Raw genomic sequence first — 21273 nt, 5'->3', positions numbered from 1 at the left:
ACTAGAGAACCATCATCTCATCAATCATACTGAGTTAATACCTTGCTGTAAGTATCTTTGTTTCAAGTATACTTTGCTCAGAGTTCCTTAATATCTGCTGTCCTCTACATCTAGGGAGATCCCTTTCTTTTGTTTTAGAACACAGGTGGTCACACCCTCCCTGACTTCTCAGAAAGGGAGGTGAGAACCCCAAAGAGAAAGTCAAACTAGATATTGCTAGCAGGTTTTCTCTGGGCTGAAGGGTAATTGAAACAGGTATATATAAATCCATCAGCATGGGAGGTATTACACAAGCACATGATAATATAACTCAGGCTAGTAGTGATGTAACAAACAACATGAATCAACATAGTGATATAACAAACAATATGAATATACATGTCCATAAGTCCTAGAAAGAAGGTATATAAATCACAATCATACATACACCTCTTTCAACAGCCAAGAGATAGTCCAAAACTAATTTATTGTCTATTACTTCATGTGTCAGGAAATCCAATGGTTCCTGCAGATTTTGAAGTCCTACAACAGTCTCATCATATGTCAGGGAATCCAATGATCCCTGCTGGTTTTGAAATCCTGCAGCAGTCTCATTGACAATTTTTGATGTTCACTGTCATGCTTTTTCAATGGCACTAGTAGTCAGAGATGGAACCACTTGATGTTTCTTGGGTCTTCTCCTTTTCTCTATGATAAACAAGGTGAATACAGCTTGTTAGCACCCATCTGATTCCGTCTCCATCTGTAGAGATACAAGCAAACCCTCTCCCTGAAGAAGTTAACCTATTTGATCCCTTCCATTGTTAAGGGGCAGGTCAATTCTCCGAGAGCTTCTGCAGCTGTGGATTGTGACTCTTGAAGGAGTTGTGGGGCAGCTCTTTACTGACACGGGTGTTGCTTGTGGATGGGGAATGAAATAAATTGGAGGCAGAGGGAAGAGGAGAGAGATCAGACAATACAACTACCTCTTAGTCTCCTTGTATCATCATCATTCTCCAAAAGGAAGAGATCTGTTTTATCGGTCTGAGTTAGACCTCCAAGCAGCCACTGGCAGATGACTCCCATAGCGCAAGACCATACCATCATTTTGGTCGAGCAGCCCTATTACTGTGTATATACTCTAATTTGATCAAAGACAGAAAAAAAAAGGTTCCCCAAAATATTCATAGAATGGATTTGTTTTGTGATAGAAAAAATTCTGAAAAGTAAGTATGTGAAAAGACTGAATAAATGTAATGGAATAATTTTCAATATAAGAAATGATGAATATAAGGAACTCAGAAAAGATTTGTGTGTATTAATATAGAACAAATCCAAACCCAGGAAAATTATATGTATATATATAATAACTATAATAATGAAAATAAATGCAACACCAAAATCAGGTTACTTATGATGATTAGTCTTTGTTGTGGAGAACAGATGATGAAACACATCTGCCTTCTATTGCTGGTGAGGAGGTGGGGGATTGGTGAAAAGATAGAAATTATATTCATTATCAAAAGAGGAAGTATTGTTGGTTAGTCTTGCTTATCTGTTTTTCTTGTTACAAGGAAAGGTGTGGGGGATGAAAGGAGTATATATCAGAAAACATATTGTGGTCCAAAAAGGAAAAGGCACCAATAGAACTTTTTAAAGGCCTCTATTTAACCTTTGAGTAATTATTATTTTTTACCATTATTATTATTCATATATGTGATTTGATTATTATCTTCTTGATGCTACCACTAGCATATCTGTTGCATCTTCTTTTCTCTACTCATATAGACATTTCTCTAATTTAGTCCCTCAATCCCTTCTCATTTCAACTATTGCCACAGCCTTCAAACCATCCTACATGCTGCCAAAACAGTCTTTCTAAAGTACAAATCTGATCAACTGCACCGTGTTCAAGAAACCTCAGTTTTTCCTATTGCTTTTAGGATGAAATATCAACTCTTCATCTTGGCATTTAAGACCCTTTATAATTTGGCTCTACCCAGTGGGAAAAGTAAACAAACACTAATTGTGGTGTCAGAGGAACTCCTGTCACAATTACTACTTGTATGACTTGTACAAGTAAGTTTGTTTCTCTCAGCCTCAGTTTCTTATTTTGTAAAATGCAGGTGTTGTTCCAGATGGTCTCTGAGGTGTTTTCCAGGTCTAAATAGTTGATTCTATGATCTTTATACCTTTTCAAGCTGATTTCACCAAATTTGTATCAACCAAATGATTTCACCATTTATTGGTTCCCCTTCCTTGGAAAACACTCCTCTACTTCTATCTCCTGGAATTTCTAGTTCCCTTTATGGTTTAGCTTATATATCATGTCCTATGGGAAATCTTGAGTAATTCTTCTAATAATTATTTGTGTTCTTCTTTCTCCTTTAATTATCGTGTGTATACATTTCTGAATATCTTATTCCCCAAGTAGAAGAGAAGCACTTAAATACTTTCCTATTGCATTCCATAATCATTTATTGATGAGTAAAAGCAAACAACCATGAAAATAACTGCAATAAATAGAAAAATTCTATAAAGACCATAACAAGATAAAACAAATCAACATATACATTAATACTTTCTGATGTTAATGTGAAGGGAAAAAATAACTATAAAAGTGAAAACAATGTTGGAAAATATGGCACAGCATTGAAAAAATGAAAGAACCCAGATTTATAGACTGCTCAGAAGCCTATTGCCTATTTATCATGACTAATTTTTTTATGGAGCCAATTAGTAGACCCCAGATTTGGTACTCACTGAACACTGTCTTTTGAAAAAGATTGGTTACTTATTTAAAGAAAAAAATATCACTTTGACACAATTCTGAACTCTAGATTCAGAGATAAAATTTTATCAATTGACACACAATTGCTTAGAAAAAAAAAAAAGAATCCATATATGGAGATTCCCTTGCTTATTGAAAATCTCTGTCTAAGCCACATTTTTCTAGTGACAGTGAAACAGACAAAAAAAAAATCTATTGAAAGGCAAAATAAAGATACAAAGTTTAATTTGGGGGTTTAGATTTACTTAAAATAACATTAACTTATAATAACAAATATAATATAACAGCATAATATTAAATGTCAGGGCACCTTGGAGAACAATTTTCCTAAAAACCATGTAGTCCTCTTAATGTTGGAGAAAGAAATACTACTCTTAATTAGATTAATCCAGAGATAATAAGGATCTTCTGATCATCACCCTCATTGATTTTCAGGGAGTTCAAGTTTCTTCTCTGAACTTTGATCAAGTTTCTTTTTAGAAAATATTTAGGTCCTTGATAAGGGGATAGGAGTGGGGGTGGAGGAAGGAGATGACTGTGAAGGATATTGTTTCCTTAGAATTTGATTAAATACTAATGGGGTTTTTCTTTCTTTGGGTAAACCCAAAGATTTCAGAACAAAAACCATTGTCTTAATATGAATTCTTAGAAATAGGAAGCCTTAATAGATATGCTTCCATAACCAAATAAAAATAATTCCAGAATCAGCTTTTTAAACATAATTGTATGATTGACTTGTTAAAACAAAGTTCAAAATAAAATGCCAATAGAAAAGAAAAGTGTAAAGATGAAAAGGCAGGCTATTAACTTATACCACCCAAACCCAACATATGTGGAACCATACTTGGAGTTTTACTACTTCAGTAACCCAAAAATTATATTAAGACGTAGTAATTTCAGTAAAGGAGACAAGTTAGAAAGAACTGAGACACCCAATCAAATATGTAGAAAAGCAATTCATTGGCAATAATGTAATTACTTTTTAAATTATTCTTTTAAAATTCTGAACACAAATACCAAATAAAATGAATATTTCTTTGTCCAAAATAGATCTGTTTCCTCATCTGTAATGTAATGGACTAGATTATCTCAAAAAAGATCCCTTTAAATTCTAAATTCCATAACTCTATGAGTCTATTCATCAATTTTCAAAATATCTACGAGTGGAAAATATTATATTATTATCCCAAAATATAACCAAAAAATAATGACTACTGATTTACATACCTACTTTCTTGGCTCCATAAAATCTTTATGACAATAGGCTGATGACAAAATGCAATTTCTGATGAAAATGTTGAAGGAGAACAGGTGGTCTTTTGCAGAAGATTTTCTAAATCAATCATCACTTTCCCACTCACGTCACTGTTGGAGTGATGCTTAAAATATAAGACCCTGTTATATTCTCTTCTCATTGATTTCTTTCAAACCTCCAAAGCAACCAAAGAGCAATTGATTCAGCAGAATAAAATGAAGCCTTAAAGATTCACCTAAAAGAAATTTCCCTATACATCCGTTAAACTCATAATTTTCTATAACAGCTTCAAAAGCAATATCCAATGATCCACTAAATATTAATGTCAAATAAGACATTAGAAACATATGCATATGAAAGGTATTGTCAGTGTCTATGTTCATTTCAGTCATGTAAGATTCTTCATGAACCTATTTGGTATTTTTTTGGCAAAGATCCTTCAGAGTTCTTCCATTCCTTCTCAAGCTCATTTTACAAATGAGGAAACTGAGGCCAACAGGATTAAGTTATACAAATTTATACAAATTGTAAGTTTCTGAGGTGAGATTTGAACTCAGGCCTTCCTGACTCCAGACCCAGCAGCATTTATCCATTGCGCCACTTAACTGCCTTTTGCAGCTTCTTCCTCCTCCCAAAAAGAGGGATATCCATATTAATTATAATGGTAACATTTACATAAAAGCTTATATTTTTATAGTGCTTTTAAAATAGCCTTTTATTTTTCCAAATGCAAGCAAAGATAGTTTTTAACATTAACCTATGCAAAATCTTGTATTCCAAATTTTTCTCCTTCCCTTCTCCCACCTTCCCTCCCCTAGAAAGCAAGCAATCCAGTATAGGTTAAACATGTACAGTTCTTCTAAACATATTTCCATATTTGTCATGCTGTGCAAGAAAAATAAGATCAAAAGAAAAAACACAAGAAAAATATAAGCAAACAACAAACAAAAGGTTAAAATATGATGTTTTGATCAATATTCAGTCTCCATAATTCTCTCTCTAGATGTTGATGGTACTTTTCCATCACATGTCTATTGGAATTGCCTTGAATCACCTCATTGTTGAAAAGAGCCAAGCTCATCACATAATCTTGTTTTTGTATACAATGTTTTCTTGATTCTGCTCACTCCACTTAGCATCAGTTCATGTAAGTCTTCTCAGGCTTTTTTTTTTTCCCCAGCCTGCTTTTTATTTCTTATAGAATAACAATATTCCATTGTATACTCAGTCATTCCCCACCTGATGGACATCCACTCAATGTCTAGTTCCTTGCCACTACAAAAAGGACTGCTACAAACATTTTTGCATATGTGGATTTTTTCCCCCCTCTTCTATGATCTCTTTGGAATACAGACCTAGTAGAGACACTACTGGAACAAAGGATATACACAGTTTGAGAACCCTTTGAGCATAATTCCAAATTGTGCTTCAGAATAGTTGGGTCATTTCACAACTCCACCAACAATGCATTAGTGTCCCAGTTTTCCCACATCCCCTCTAACATTTATCATTATCTTTTCCTGTCATCTTATCCAGTCTGAGAGGGATGAAGTAGTACCTCAGTGTTGTCTTAATTTGCATTTCTCTAATCAATAGAGATTTAGAGGTTTTTTCATATGATTGGAAATGACTTTAATTTCTGCACCTGAAAAGTGTCTGTCCATATTCTTTGACTTTTTATCAACTGGGGAGTGGATTGTGTTTATATAAATTTGAATCAATTCTCTATATATTTTTGAAATCAGGCCTTTATTTTTTTATTTTTTTTTTAATTTAATTTTATTTAATAATAACTTTATATTGACAGAATCCATGCCAGGGTAATTTTTTTACAACATTATCCCTTGCACTTGCTTATGTTTCGATTTTTCCCCTCCCCTAGATGGCAAGCAGTCCTATATATGTTAGATATGTTGCAGTATATCCTAGATACAATATATGTTTGCAGAACCAAACAGTTCTCTTGTTGCACAGGGAGAATTGGATTCCGAAGGTAAAAATAACTCAGGAAGAAAAACAAAAATGCAGATAGTTCATATTCGTTTCCCAGTGTTCTTTCTTTGGGTGTAGCTGTTTCTGTCCATCATTTATCCATTGAAACTCAGGTCTCTTTGTCAAAGAAATCCACTTCCATCAGAATACATCCTCATACAATATCGTTGTCGAAGTGTCTATTGATCTCCTGTTTCTGCTCATTTCACTTAGCATCAGTTTATGTAAATCTCTACAGGCCTCTCTGTATTCATCCTGCTGGTCATTCCTTACAGAACAATAATATTCCATAACATTCATATACCACAATTTACCCAGCCATTCTTCAATTGATGGGCATCCATTCATTTCTCAGTTTCTAGCCACTGCAAACAGGGCTGCCACAAACATTTTGGCACATACAGGTCCCTTTCCCTTTTTTAGTATCTCTTTGGGGTATAAGCCCATTAGTAACACTGCTGGATCAAAGGGTATGCACATTTTGATAACTTTTTGGGCATAATTCCAGATTGCTCTCCAGAATGGTTGGATTCGTTCACAACTCCACCAACAATGCATTAGTGTCCCAGTTTTCCCGCATCCCCTCCAACATTCATCATTATTTTTTCCTGTCATCTTAGCCAATCTGACAGGTGTGTAGTGGTATCTCAGAGTTGTCTTAATTTGCATTTCTCTGATCAATAATGATTTGGAACACTCTTTCATATGAGTGGTAATAGTTTCAATTTCATCATCTGAAAATTGTCTGTTCATATCCTTTGACCATTTATCAATTGGAGAAAATCAGGCCTTTATTAGAAACACAACATGTAAAAAATGTTTTCCTACATTTCTGTTTTCCTTCTATTCTTAGTAGCAGTGGTTTTCTTTGTGCAAAAACTTTTTATTTAATATAATCAAAATTACCTATTTTTCATTTATAATGTAATCTAGTTCTTCTTTGGTCATAAATTCCTCCATTCTCCACAGATCTGAGAAGTAGAGTAACCCTTGTTCCCATTTTGTTTATAGACCCTTTATGTCTATATCAGAATCCCATTTTGACCTTATTTTGATATAAGGCACTAGATGTTGTTCAATACCTAATTTTTGCCATACAATGATTTTTCCAGTTTTCCCAGCAATTTTTGTCAAATAGTGAATTCTTATCTTAGAAACTGAAGTCTTTGAGTTTATCAAACACTAGATTCCTATAGTCATAGATTATTGTGTCTTAAGACTCTTACATATACACACACAGTATTTTAAGTCCAGATTTCTATAGAAAGAAATAACTAACAGTTGAATGAAATGAGGTAAGGCTTCTGGTAGAAGATAATGTCTGAACTGTATCTTAAAGAAAGAGGAAGAACTCCATGAAGTGAAGGTAAGATGGAAGTTAATGCCAGCCTGATGAATGGCCCATACAAAGACCCAAGGATGGAACATGAAGAATACTGTCCTATACTGAGAGAGCATCAATTGGGCAAGAGGCTTAGCAGCTTTAGTGTCCACTGCTTTAAAAAAGGTTTTCTTTCAAAGTACATTAAGACAAGACTTTTTGTCATTGTGTCTGCCTTTTGGACTGAATGCTTTCTTCTTCTGAGACATCTAGTTTATTGTATAAATACTGATGTTTTGCTACAATTTCACAGGCATGAAACCATGTATACCAGAAGACCTTATCATGTGACAGCTACTGAAAAATATTCCCTGGATGATGATTTGGTCAATCTGGAGGTTCTAGATGAGGTATAGTGTTCAGAGAGAGAAAATTCTCATGCTTGTTGCCATTATTTTCTATGAATTCATTTTTCATTCCTTCTTTTGAAGGCTTCCTTCTACTGCAGTCACATCAAAGTTAATTGTTTGTAGCCTTGGCATGAAGCTGAGGGAATAACAAGCTACTGCGATTATGATCTTATATTATACATTCATTTATATTCTATGAAGTGATAAAGAAAAAAAGGCAGTTTCAATAAATCCCATTTTGTTGTAGGCCTGAATGATGAATGACATCCACTAAAATTATTTTCTGTTTTATAAAGTTTGCAACTTATCCCTTAAAAATCAGGATAGTTGTTTCCTCCTATTAAAGAAGAACCATATATTTAGGAGAAAAATGAGCTTAACATAACTTGAATTCTAGAATGAAAACTGTGATAAGCTCTGTATAAAATATGCATGTTTAATAGAGCTGTTAATTGCAAGAGACCTGCATCTTCTAGCTCTGGGGAACTTTAACTCTAATGCCTAAATCACTGAAGTATGATAAAGAAGTGTTTGAATTCTTCATCCCCATAACATAAATTTGAAGTAGAATGCATGATGAAATAAAGCCTTTCCTTTGAGTGTGCTTAATCAACAGTAATTTCCTATTAAATAAGATTCTAACCAAAAAGTTTTAATCAGACACAGCAAGTTAGAAAGAAGGAAAAAAGAAAGGGAGGGAAGGAAGGAAAGAGAGAGAGAGAGAGAGAGACAGAGACAGAGACAGAGAGAGAGATAAAGACAGAGGCAGAGATAAACAGAGAGAGACAGAAAAAGAGACAGAGGCAGAGACAGAGATGGAGAGACAGAGAGATGGAAAGACAGAGAGAGAGAGAGAGAAGGAAGAAAGGAAGGAAAAAAGGGAGGGAAGGAGGGAGGGAAGAAGGAGGAAGGAAGGAAGGAAGGAAAAAAGGAAGGAAGGAAAGAAGGAAAAAGAGAAAGGAGAGAGGGAAGAAAGAAGGAAGGAAGAAATTTCCCTGGTTGTTGCAGAATCTGTTATGAAATCCAAAGTCTACCCAAGCCTTTCAGATTTATTCTTAATTTCCTTTCTTTTTCAGTGAATGCCTGTTTATCATAAGGAAAATAACTTTTGGATTTAATTTGGCAACTTTGAGAGAAAAAAATATCATTCATTTAAATAATCCAGTCCAATAAATCAAGCAAGATTCTATGCTAGGCACTGAGCATAAATTGACAAAAAAAAAGCACCTGATCTCAAGCAACTTATATTCTGGGGCAATTATAAAACATATTAATAGGTGTGTGGAGAAAAACAATGTTCTTATCTTTAAGTAGCAGAATAAGAGAAGTTGCAAAAATATAAAACTAAATTCAAAACTTATCATAGACTTTCTCTTAATCAGAAAACCATATACTTAATTTTCAATTTAAAATATCTTTTTCCTTTCAGGACACAATTATTCATCAGCTGCAAAAGCGTTTCTCAGACTTACAGATTTATACATATGTTGGAGATATCTTAATAGCCCTAAATCCCTTTCAAAATCTCAATATATACTCCCCACAGGTAAGAGATACCTCAGGTCTGTGTCACTCCTTTAGATTGTTGAATTAAAAAAGCAACAAAGAAAACCTGGCAGGAAGACAAAGTACAGCTCTTATTTATAGCTTTTTGAAGAATGCATATTGCAAATTGTAGTTTTTACCTCTTAAACTGGATCTCTGCATGCTAGGAGTCATGGTGACTTTTAAAACAGATATTTTAACAAATGATTTTAGATCTTTTCCAAATGTGGGAGAGGTGAAGGGAAAGAGTATTTTTTCATTAATGAATATTAACTCAAAAAACAGATTAAGGGACTAATCCAATAAATCCCTTATGGGATTTATACCATAGGTGCAAGGATAGTTCAATACTAGGAAAACATAAATCAGCATAATTGGTCATATCAGAAAGTGAAGCATCCTAAAACCACATGATTATCTTGATGGATCAAAATTTATTTAAAAAAGAAATAAAGTCTTTGACCAAGTATAGTACAAGGGGCAAAAAGCATACATCCCTGGGGCTTTCTCCACTAGGGAATAGTTGACTGTCAAGCTGACATACACTCAAGATCTGATTATGAAATTGGGGGAAATATTTATTAAACACTTAGAATGTGCCAGAAACTATGCTGAGTATTTTATGAATATATTCTCATTTGATCCTGACAATAATCCTGGGAGGTAGGTTCTATTCTTACTCCCATTTCATGGTTGAGAAAACTGAGGCAAATAGAAGTTAAACATGTCTGAATCAAGAATCAAATGCAGGCCTTTTGAACTCTAAATCCAACACTATATCCCTTATACTACCTAGCTGCCTCAAGCATCAATTTAGGGATTATTATTGGATAAAGATGTATTGTTATAGAAAGTTATAGATTCTGTAAGAGTAAAATCTTTGAGATTATTTAGTACAATTTTCTCATTTTATAGAGGAAAAAACTGAGGTTGAAGTTTAGTGATTTGCCCAGTGTCAGAGGAAAGATTGAACACATTGTCTCTGACTGTAAAAGTCAGTGCTCATTCCCCTTTATAACATATTTTTCCTTCCTATAGTTTTCCAAACTGTATCATGGTGTGAAACGGTCCTCAAATCCCCCCCACATATTTGCCTCAGCAGATGCTGCTTACCAAGGCATGGTAACCTTCAGCAAAGACCAGGTAAGACTCCATAAATCCTTATTCCTAGCTCTGTCAACAGGAACACATTGTGCTACTGGGCTTCCCTCTATTCAGCATTCACATTGTTACTTCCCTGTTGTCCAGAGAGCCTTTCATCATAATTGGGGACAAAACATAGCAAATCAAACAACCAGAACTGAAAAAGTCATAGAAGCAGAGAAGATGAAAATACTTCCTAGAAAATCATTCATTTCCTTTGGCACAGTACAGTAAGGACATGTCTAATAGGAATATAATGAAGACCTAGAGCAACACAAATCCAATTATATAATGATAGTTACAATCAGAATATGATGTACCACCACATAAATTAAATTATTTCTTTTTAAAATCTTAGGATTATTATAATGAGGTCTTTTTTTTTCTTACTTGGTTAATAGGACTTCTATTAATGTGGCTGCTGATAAATCATTATGGATTTAGAAAAGTGCTATACTAACCTTCAACAATTGGCTGGTTAAGAACAGATAGACCATCCATATTAATTTTGTGGGCTTCCCATTTATAGCAGTGACATGTTGAATGTCATAGCTGTGAAAAAGTCAACCTCTGACCCTCCTTGACTTCACTTCCTTTTGCCCTGAGAGCTGAGTTTGAAGCTGTGGAATTAGAATGTGATGGATCCCTGTATTTTTTTTAAAAACGAAAGAATATTTTTTTCTGTGTTTGAGATCAAACTAAAGAAGGATAGCTAACTTCGTTAAGATTTCCAGGTCTGTTGAGTAGCAGAATGAGGCTATATCCAGGGAAACCACCTTGTGTGAGAATTACATTAAGTTAGTTTGAGAGACAGCAAGGCATCCTTGGTCTGATTTTTACCACATGTGGAACTGTCAGAGGGCAAAGAGTGGTAAGAATTTCTAAGTGGAAATTTTTTCAGGGATGTAAAATTATTTTCTTACCAGATATTGACCCATTTCCTTAATCTTCTAGAGCAGTGGTGTTCAACTCAAGTAGAAATAAGGACCACCAAATTAGGTAGCTAGTTGTCACAATGCATAGAGCACTGGGGTTACAGTCAGGAAAACCTAAGTTCATATCCAGCCTCAGATACTTTCTAGCTTTGGAAATCTGGTCAAGTCATTTAACTTTTATTTATCTGTTTCCTCATCTATAAAACAGCATTGAAGGTGTGGGAATAAATATGATGTATCCTTGCATTTTTTTAAAAGAAAAAAATACCACCTACATTCTAGGATTTTTGTTAGGATCAAATGAAATAATAATTGTAAAGTGCTTAGTACTGTGCCTGGCATATATATCATAAGCACTATATAAATGTTAGTTATTATAATAATTATTATTTCATAAATGTTCCTGTGGGTAACACTTAGAAAACTTTATATTAACATTATGTTCCATTGTATTTTTATTTATCTTATTAAATATTTCCCAATTATTGGCTGATATTTAACACCTCTTCTCTAAAGCATTTCATTTGTCATCTGACCCTAATTTAACTCCTTCACCTTGATTTGCCTTCCTACTCTTTTACTTTTTCTCAGCTTTGAATTTTTTGTCATTTAAAGTTTTATAGATGCATATTATTAATTAATACTACCTTGATTCTTCACACAAATCATAGTTGAACATCTGCTTTTGTTCATTTTAACCTGAGTTGTACACTTGACCTTTTTTTTTTTTTTTATTGTACCAGTGCATTATCATCAGTGGAGAGAGTGGTTCTGGGAAAACAGAAAGTGCCCATCTGATTGTCCAGCATTTGACCTTCTTGGGAAAGGTATTTACCAGTCATATAATACAATGATAAGATGGTACTGCAGACCAATCAATTATTTTGTAAAAAAAAAATGTAGAATACTTATTCTTACTCTTGCAAAAAAGAAATCAACTTCATTGATTGATTCTTCTGTTAATGTTTCTGCTTTGGTTACCAAATATACCACCTTCTTTCATGCAGTAGAGAAAACAGGACCTCCATGAACTTTGTTATATGCAATTATATTTTTCAAATTTTCAAATTAAAATACTAGGAAGTAAAAGTGGCAAAATAGGACAGTGTAATATTGTCCCAGGGATAACTTAAAGGATGGAAAAATAAAGTATGTGAGAAAATGTTTAAGAATGGAAACTTTTCAGCAAGGGTTTCAAGATGGTGAAAAGTGTCTTTAAAAACAATGATGTTCAGATAGATGAAGATTTAATATATGTAGCCAGCTGCAGACACAAAAGGAAAAGGCTTAACCTATCATATTGGGAATTTAGGTTGGACTTGAAGAAGAATTTAGGTTTTTCCCATTATTCTATGTTTTTTATCTGTTGGGATTGTTTAAGATGTGACTATCTCTCAGCCCCACAATTCTGTGGAGAACAGGGCTTTCTGTTTGTGATCCTTATCTTCAAAGTCACCCTCAACAGCTAACAGCTAGTAATACCTTTGGGTGCTACTTCCTACATTATAAGGAGAATTTAAGTGGACAGGGTGTGAATGAACAAAGCAATTGTATTCATTTTGCAAGTTCTTCATGCTCTTTCTCTGTTGTATACAGGCCAATAACCGGGCTCTGAGGGAGAAAATACTCCAGGTGAACCCCTTAGTGGAAGCATTTGGTAACGCCTGCACTGCCATCAATGACAACTCAAGTCGATTTGGAAAGTATCTGGAAATGATGTTCACACCCACGGGAGCTGTAATGGGTGCAAAAATTTCTGAATACCTTTTGGAGAAATCTAGAGTTATAAAACAAGCTGTGTAGGTGTAATATTTAATCTTCTTAAATTCTTATTTATATATTATTAGAGGGAAAACATGATCTAATGGATACAGTATTGGAGTTAGAAGTCAATCAGACTTGAGTTTATATCCTGCCTGGCACTGTACAAGCTGTGTGACCATAGCTAAATTACTTAAGTTCTCTTATTTAACTCCCTAATTAAGATTGCCATATATAAAGAGGTTGTAATTTGTATTGGTAGAAGAAGACTGGCAAAATAAAAGTCCCTCCGCTATTGAATGTGAACATAAACTATGGCCCTTCCCCCCCCCCCCCCCACCTTTTTAAAATCCTCTAGAAGTTTTTTTTTAATTATTTTTATTATAGTTTTTTAGATACAAAACATATGCATGGGTAATTTTTCAACATTGACCCTTGCAAAAACTTCTTTTCAACTTTTCCCCTCCTTCTCTGCACCCCCTCCCCTAGATGGCAGGTAGTCCTATACATGTTAAATATGTTAAATACAATATATGTATCCATATTTATACAGTTATCTTGTTGCAAAAGAAAGATCGGATTTAGAAAGAAGGTAAAAATAACCTGAGAAGAAAAAACAAAAATTCAAGCAGATAAAAACAGAAGAAGTGGAAATGTTATGTTGTGGTCTATATTCATTTCCCAGTGTTCTTTCTCTGGGTGTAGCTGATTCTGTTCATTACAGATCAATTGGAACTGATTTGGATCCTCTCATTGTTGAAGAGAGCCACATCCATCAGAATTGATCATCTTGTAGTACTGTTGTTGAAGTGTAACTATGTTTTTTTGTTTTTTTTTAATGGTTCCTTATTACACATATGAAGAACAATCAGTATTCTCTTCGGAGCACAAAATACCATGAAAACCAAACCAAAAAAAATGTAAGGAGCAATAGGGTATAAAATATGTTTCTTTGGGATTAGCCATTTAATACAATTTATGCCCAGTGCCCCTGGTAATCTTGCCAGGTACTTCTCTTTCTCTGCAATCCAGAGTAATAGAAAACCTTGGGGATTCACATGAGACAAAAAGAGAGCCCCAACTTTCTGTCTTCAAACATAAATATGACATTTGTATGTTTATACAAACATAATACATATTATATATGAACTATATTCAAACTGGTGGGAATTGTTATGTCTCTGAACATATTTTATAGCAGAGAACTGATTCTGCTCTAATGATTTAAAGATACCTTGGCCAGGATTGATTGGTGTTATTGAGGATCTTGAGCAAGGATCGGGGTCTCATAATAAAAAAATGGGCCAGAGAATTTATTGTTCTCTGTTCTCTATCCAGAAGGGACTTTAGAGATCATTTTAATTCTCTGCCCTCATTTTGTTTATGAATAAATTAATGACCAGAAAGAAACAAAATGACATAATTCAGTTGTTCTCAAAAGTTTTATTCTCAATTTGTCTTTGTGCTCTTAAAATGATTTATAACCTAAATTTTAAAAAGCTTTTTGTTTGTGTTGGTTATATTCATCAATATTTTTGTTATTTGTTCATATAAATCCATATTTTTATTAAAATTATATTTTCCAAAACAAAGCAATTTGTCATGGGAAAGCCATTTAACCTCTGGAAACCAATTTCTTCATCTGTAAAATGGGAACAGTGATCTTGTTCATAGGGTTTTTATGAGGTTGACAAACAAAGTAATGGTTGTAGAATATTTTTCAAACTTTAAAATACTTTATAAATGAGAGTCATTATCATTGCCCAAAGTCATACAGGGTAGTAAGTTCCAAAGTTGAAATTTGAACCTAGATCTTCTGACTCAAAGTGAGAACTGTTTTCACTGGAGACAGAACTCAAAACCAAAAGTATTATGAGAAAAGTAGCATGAACTCTAGTTGAATTTAGAAATCTAGTTTGCATTTAGAAAAATAGAAGAAATGGTGAAAAGTGTATTAAAATCATAGGTTTAAAGATATAGAAAAACAGAGCAGGGGCTATTAATCTAAGGCCATGGATATATTACAGTATATCTATGGACTTGAATAGGAAAAAAAATCCCTCTTTATATTCATTAACCTTTGTTTTCTTTTGTAATTTGATGTATTTTGTTTTTTGCATTTAAAAATATGATTTTTAAGGAAAAATTCTTAGCCTTCATCAAACTGCCAGAGAGAACCATGACACACAAAAAATTAAAAACCTTGCCTTTGATAGATGAGAGAGGTATAGTGACATCTCTAAAATCCCAAAGAGAATAACAGAATGGAGATTCACACATATGTCCTCCAACTTCAACTGTAGCATGATGTTTATTTTTGACTGATCAATGAGAGCCAGAGTGATTTAGGGTTAAAGAATGGTCCTTAAGAAAGAAATCTAATCAGTAAATCAGAAATCTAGTCAGATACTGCCATATAAGACTTTCTAGATTGAGTCAATCTCTTAGTAAGGAAAATGACTATGGTGGGGTATTTTTAAAGACCAAGACCCAAAGAAGTAGACCTGGCAGTCCAAAGAGGAAAATACCCTTTTATTCCTGAGACCAGAAAAGTATTGAAAGAAGGAAGATTGATTCAAACCTGGACTGTGGACTAGTAGCCTAAGTAGGAGTAAAGGTAGGTTCTATTGAAGCTAAGTTTAACTTGTAGAATTGCAGCCCTGGATTTCACCTCCTTGCATAGGGAATTGATGTGTAATCCAGAAATATGTTTAGAAATGCTTCAACATATAATATGACATAACTCAGTTGTTCTCAAAAGTTTTCAGTTTCCCTTTGTGCTCTTAAAAATGATTATTTCTTTATAATCTAAATTTTAAAAAGTTTTTATTTTTATGGGTTATATTTATCAATATTGCTGTTATATAGATATATATACATTTTTTTTTCTAGATTGAGTCAATCTCTTAGTAAGGAAAATGCCTATGTCAGAATATTTTTAAAGATTGAAAGACAAAAAAGTAGACTTGACAGTCCAAAGAAGAAAATATCCTTGTATTCTTGAATCCAGAAAAGTGCTGAAAGAAGGAAGATTGACCCAGTCCACAGTCCAGGCAGCCTAAGTAGGAGTAAAGATAGACTCTATTGAAGCTAAGTTTAACTTGTAGGATTGCAACCCTGAATTTCACTTCCTTGCAAAGGGAATTGATGTGTAATCCAGAAATAATATTTTTTGAAATGCTTGAATATCACATTATAGTAATATTTCATTATTTTTTTTTTTAGAGGAGAAAAAAATTTTCACATTTTTTATTATATTTATGCTGGTCTTTATCGCCAAAAGAAAATTTCTGAGTACAGTCTGCCAGAGAAAAAGCCTCCTAGGTAACTAAAACATGATTCTTGTATTTAAATAAAAATATAATTAGCAATGAACAAATACTTAAATACTGAGGGAATGCTTTCTTGATTGAAATTACAAATCTTTTTACCTTAAGCTTTAGGGATAAGTGTTTAATCCAATATTCCTTTTGAAACCCTCATCCAAAAAAAGTATAGTTCCCTGTCTGGATTTTCTATAGAAGGATCAAATTTTCAATTGTCCTCACATTACCACAGTTTTATGCATAATTAATTCCACTTGGTGTAGTTATAGTCTCTTAGACAAATGCACCTGCAAGAAAATGGGTCGAGACATGCATGACATGTGGGGTGCAGCTTTTTAGACAAAAACTAATGCTGTGTGGTGATATTCCTTTTCATTTAGGTACATAGATAATGAGACAGGAAGGGTGATGGAAGATATTGTTGCTACAGAGTTGTATGGAAAACAATTTGAAGAAATTCAGCACTGCTTTAAAATTATAGGGTTCACTGATGAGGTAAGAATCTGCCAAAAGATAACTCCTCAAATACCAGAAAGCTGTATTTCTGTAGAACAACCTCTCCAAATGGCATGTTATACTTTGGGAGCTTGGGATAGATTGATAGAACCTTCAGATACTGGATTCTTTGAGAATCCTTAATTTCCTTCAAAACTTAGCTCAAGTTCCACCTTCTCTCTTTACTTCCAGCTATTAGTGCCTATCTTAACCCACCCAACTATCTTATTTTGCATATACAGCTAAATGTTTGCATATTGTTTTTCCTGTTAGAACTCAAGAATGTTAGAATGTTGCTAAAGTGCAAGAAGCATTTCACTTTTGTTTCAATGTCCTTAGGGCCCATTACCATTCCTGGCACATGGTAGACACTTAATAAATACTTGTGAATTGATAGAGTGTATCTTGAAAATATGAAGTAGAATTGTACCATTTTAGACTTTTAGAGCTTGAAGGGACCTTCAGGCCATCAACAGAGGCCAATAATTTTAAAATACAGATGAGAAAAATACTATAAAGAAGAAAAAAGAGTTTAGGGAATTTTGGAACATAGTAAAGGCAATTAATACTATTTTCACATAAAAATTAATTGATACATATAATGTATCCTTTTCATCACCTTTTTTTTGATGGGATCTCTATTCATATTCCATTAAATACATTTTGGAAAATGCTGTATTAGAGTTCTGGGACAAATATGAGCCGGGATGATGGTGGTTTTAATTGTATTGAGTCAGGTGGGTCCTAGAGAAGCATAATGAACTAACCCCAGGGCAAGGTTGGGTAAGCTATTTGCCGAGGAGAGAAAGAAGGAGAACAGAAAGGGAAATGGGTCACACAGTATTATTACCTAGGTGCTAAAGTTGGTTGTTTCCAAATTCAAAAGAAATTTAAGTGCTTGCAGTATCCTCAGAATTGCAGTTCCCCAGGACAAAGCTCCATTCACTCTCTTCCCCCCCTCCTGCCCCATTTAAGGTTGTATCCTTTGTTTAAGTTGGCTTAGAGGCCAAGGTACCCCCTTCTGACACAATGAGCTCTCCAACTAGTGTAGGGATTGGGTTATGAGCACCATAAGTCTCTGTATTTTGGAATTCTCATTAATGTAGGCTAACTATGATAGCAAACTTTGAAAGAACCCCATTTTCATAAATGATACTATCTTTCCCCATATTTGTGTCTGTTGTAGCCATTAAACCAAACAATTTATGAGAGTACTTTGTTGTTTAGTTTATATTCAAGGATATTTATAGAAGTAACTTCTTGGGCATCAAGACAAATTCATTTATGCCCCTAAACTTGTGCACAGTAATTTAATTCTGTGAGAGTATATAGTCATCCATTCTTTATTGTATCTGTGAATGTTGTACTACTCTTATCATATAAGATACAGACTGTCTCTATTAAATATATGCTAAAGGTAATAAAAAATATTTATAACCCTGGCCAAAAATATTATTCTGTGATATATTCATGTCACAGTTTCTGGGCTTTCTGCCATAGTTTTTGCAAACTATATATATTTTTTGCTTTTCCAACAAAGGAAAAGAGAGATTAGGTATAAGGAGTGAGTGTTAAATCTTAAGGGATGAGATTATCAGATAACCCAGTTATCCTAGGACAGTTACCCTCTATAAAAAACTGCTGCTGTAATCCAGTGAGTTTGGCTAAGACTTTACTCCCCTGTGTGGTTGGGTTTAATCATAATAATACCTTTCCTCTTTCTAACCAGCTGTTAATTTGCACTGTCAGCCTCCCACAGACTTTAAACTGACTGACAGTGGAAATTCCCAAAGGTTAGATTAAAAATAGAAATATTTTTCCCTTGACTTTTTGGAGGGAAGCAATTAAATACACTCAGGCATCTGTTAAAAGAGCTTTATATTTATTAATTTGTGATGCTATTTTTTGTTAATAATTATGAGAAAGCATCTAAGAACAATTATAATGACAAGCATATAGTTTCAAGTAGTCTTGTACAATGGGTATAATAGTTCCTTCGAGAGAAGTTTTAAGGATGGAGATCTCAAGTCTGAGGGCAGAACTCTGTGGAGTCCTACAAAAAGAACAACTCTATCTACTAAAGCAGGTGCAGTTGACAATGTTTTAGGATTCGAAATTAACTGCAGCTGATCATGTTGATGCATACTTATAATACTTGCTACTAAAAGAGGCTGAACATGGTGAATCCTTTGAACTTAGGAGTTCTGAACCAAATAAGACCAAATAAATCAGGTATCTGCATTAAATTTAGCACCAATATAGTGAGCAGAGGGCCACCAGGTTGCTTATGGAGGGACAAACTACTTTATATTTTGTATATATATGTGTACATGTTTCTCCTATTAGAATGTATTTCAAAAGTCTTAGAATGTTCCTTAAGGACAGGAAGTGCTTCACTTTTGTTTCAATATCCTTAGGTTTGGTTACCATTTCTTGCACGTGGTAGACACTTAAAAAATGCTTATTAATTAATAGAGGGTATTTTGAAAATATGGAACAGGATTTTACCATTTTAGATTGAGAGAATGAATGGATCTTAAAGGCCATCAATAGAGGCCAACAACATTTAAAGAACAAATTAATTTCAATACTATGTAAACTATTTGGGAAAATTAGTAAAGAATGAGTCCTGCCAAATTTCTCCTATGACATAAATACGGTACTAATACCTAAACTTGAGAGCCTACCTGCCAAGACAAACACAAGAAGTATGTTAACACAAGTACACAACACTTCTCACACAAATAAAGTCAGATCTAAAAACAATTAGAAAAATATCAATTGTTTATGCCTAGACCAAACTAATATAATAAAAATGACAATTCTGCCTAAATTGGTCTACTTGTTCAGGGCCATTCCAGTCAAACTGCCAAAAATATCAAGAATATCAAGGGAAGTAATGAAAACAAAAATACAAAGAATGGTGACTTAGAAGTACCAAACCATATAGCAGCAATCATCAAAACCATTTGGTACTGGTTAAGAAATAGAATGTTGAATCAGTGGAATAGATTAGATATACATGACACAATAATCAAGGCCTATAATAATCCAGTTTTTGATAACCCCCCAAACACCAGCTTCTGGAATAAGAACTCACTATTTGACAAAAATTTCTGGGAAAACTGGAAAAAAAAAACTGAGTCAGAAACTCAGCATAGACATATCTCACACCCTACACCAAAGTAAGGTCAAAATGGGTACATGATTTAGGCATAAAGAATGATACCATAAACAAATTAGGGGATAATTTGCCTATCAGATCTTTGGAGAAAGGAGGAACTGATAACCACAAGAGAACTATAGAACATTATAAAAGGCAAAATGGACAACTTTGATAACATTAAATTAAAAAGATTTAGCACAAACAAAACCAACAGAAACAAAATTAAAAGGAAAATACAAAGCTGATAAAAAAATCTTTACAGCCATTATTTCTGATACATTCTAAATTTCTAAAATATATATAGAACTGTATCAAATTTATAAGAATACAAGTCATTTTCCAATTGATAAATGCTCAAAGGATATGAACAGACAATTTTCAGATGATGAAATTAAAACCATCTATAGTTATATAAAATGCTCTAAATCATTATTTATTAGAGAAATACAAATTAAAACAATTCTGAGTTACCATCTCACACCTCTCAGATTGGCTAAAATGGCAGGAAAAAATAATGATAAATGTGGGAAAACTGGGACACTAATGCATTGTTGGTGGAATTAGGAAATGATCTAATTGTTCTGGAGAGCAATTTGGAACTAAATCCAAAGGGCTATGAAACTGTGCATACCCTTTGATGCAGCAGTGCCACTACTGAGTCTGTATGGCAAGAAAATCATAAAGGAGGGGAAAGGACTCACATGTGCAAAAATGTTTGTAGCAGCTGTTTTGGTGGTAGCAAAGAATCGGAAAATGAGTAGAAGTCCATCAATTGGGGAATGGCTAAATAATTTGTGGCACATGAAGGTAATAGAATATTATTTTTCTATAAAAATGATAAACAATCTGATTTTACAAAGTACTGGAAAGATTTATACAAATTGATGCTGAGTGAAACAAGCAGAACCAGGAATACATTGTACAGAATAACAGTAAGAATGTGCAATGATCAACTATGAAAGGCTTGATTCTTCTCAGTAGTTCAGTGATCCAAAGCAATTCCAATAGACTTTGGAGAGAAAATGCCATCTGCAGTCAGAAAAAAGAACTGTGGAGAATGAATATAAATCAATACATGCTATGTTCACTCCCTTTTTTTCTGTTTTTTTTTTTTTCCTCCCCCATGGTTTTTCACTTTTGCTCTGATTTTTCTC

At 33.7% G+C, this 21273-nt stretch overlaps 1 protein-coding gene across 1 annotated transcript in view; it reads left to right on the top strand.

The window, feature by feature from the left end:
• Positions 1-21273, top strand: part of MYO3B (myosin IIIB) — a 601952-nt gene that overhangs the window by 223596 nt on the left and 357083 nt on the right. Inside the window, exons 9-15 of the mRNA XM_051990668.1 lie at positions 7652-7748; positions 9178-9294; positions 10332-10436; positions 12115-12198; positions 12968-13170; positions 16358-16456; positions 16839-16953. Coding sequence (XP_051846628.1) covers positions 7652-7748; positions 9178-9294; positions 10332-10436; positions 12115-12198; positions 12968-13170; positions 16358-16456; positions 16839-16953 — 820 coding nt within the window. The remainder of the gene's footprint in view (positions 1-7651; positions 7749-9177; positions 9295-10331; positions 10437-12114; positions 12199-12967; positions 13171-16357; positions 16457-16838; positions 16954-21273) is intronic.

This window comes from Antechinus flavipes, chromosome 3, assembly GCF_016432865.1.
Source record: "Antechinus flavipes isolate AdamAnt ecotype Samford, QLD, Australia chromosome 3, AdamAnt_v2, whole genome shotgun sequence".
Taxonomy (NCBI): domain Eukaryota; kingdom Metazoa; phylum Chordata; class Mammalia; order Dasyuromorphia; family Dasyuridae; genus Antechinus; species Antechinus flavipes.
Note: the sequence above shows the minus strand (reverse complement) of the source record. Positions and strands in the feature narration are given on the sequence as shown.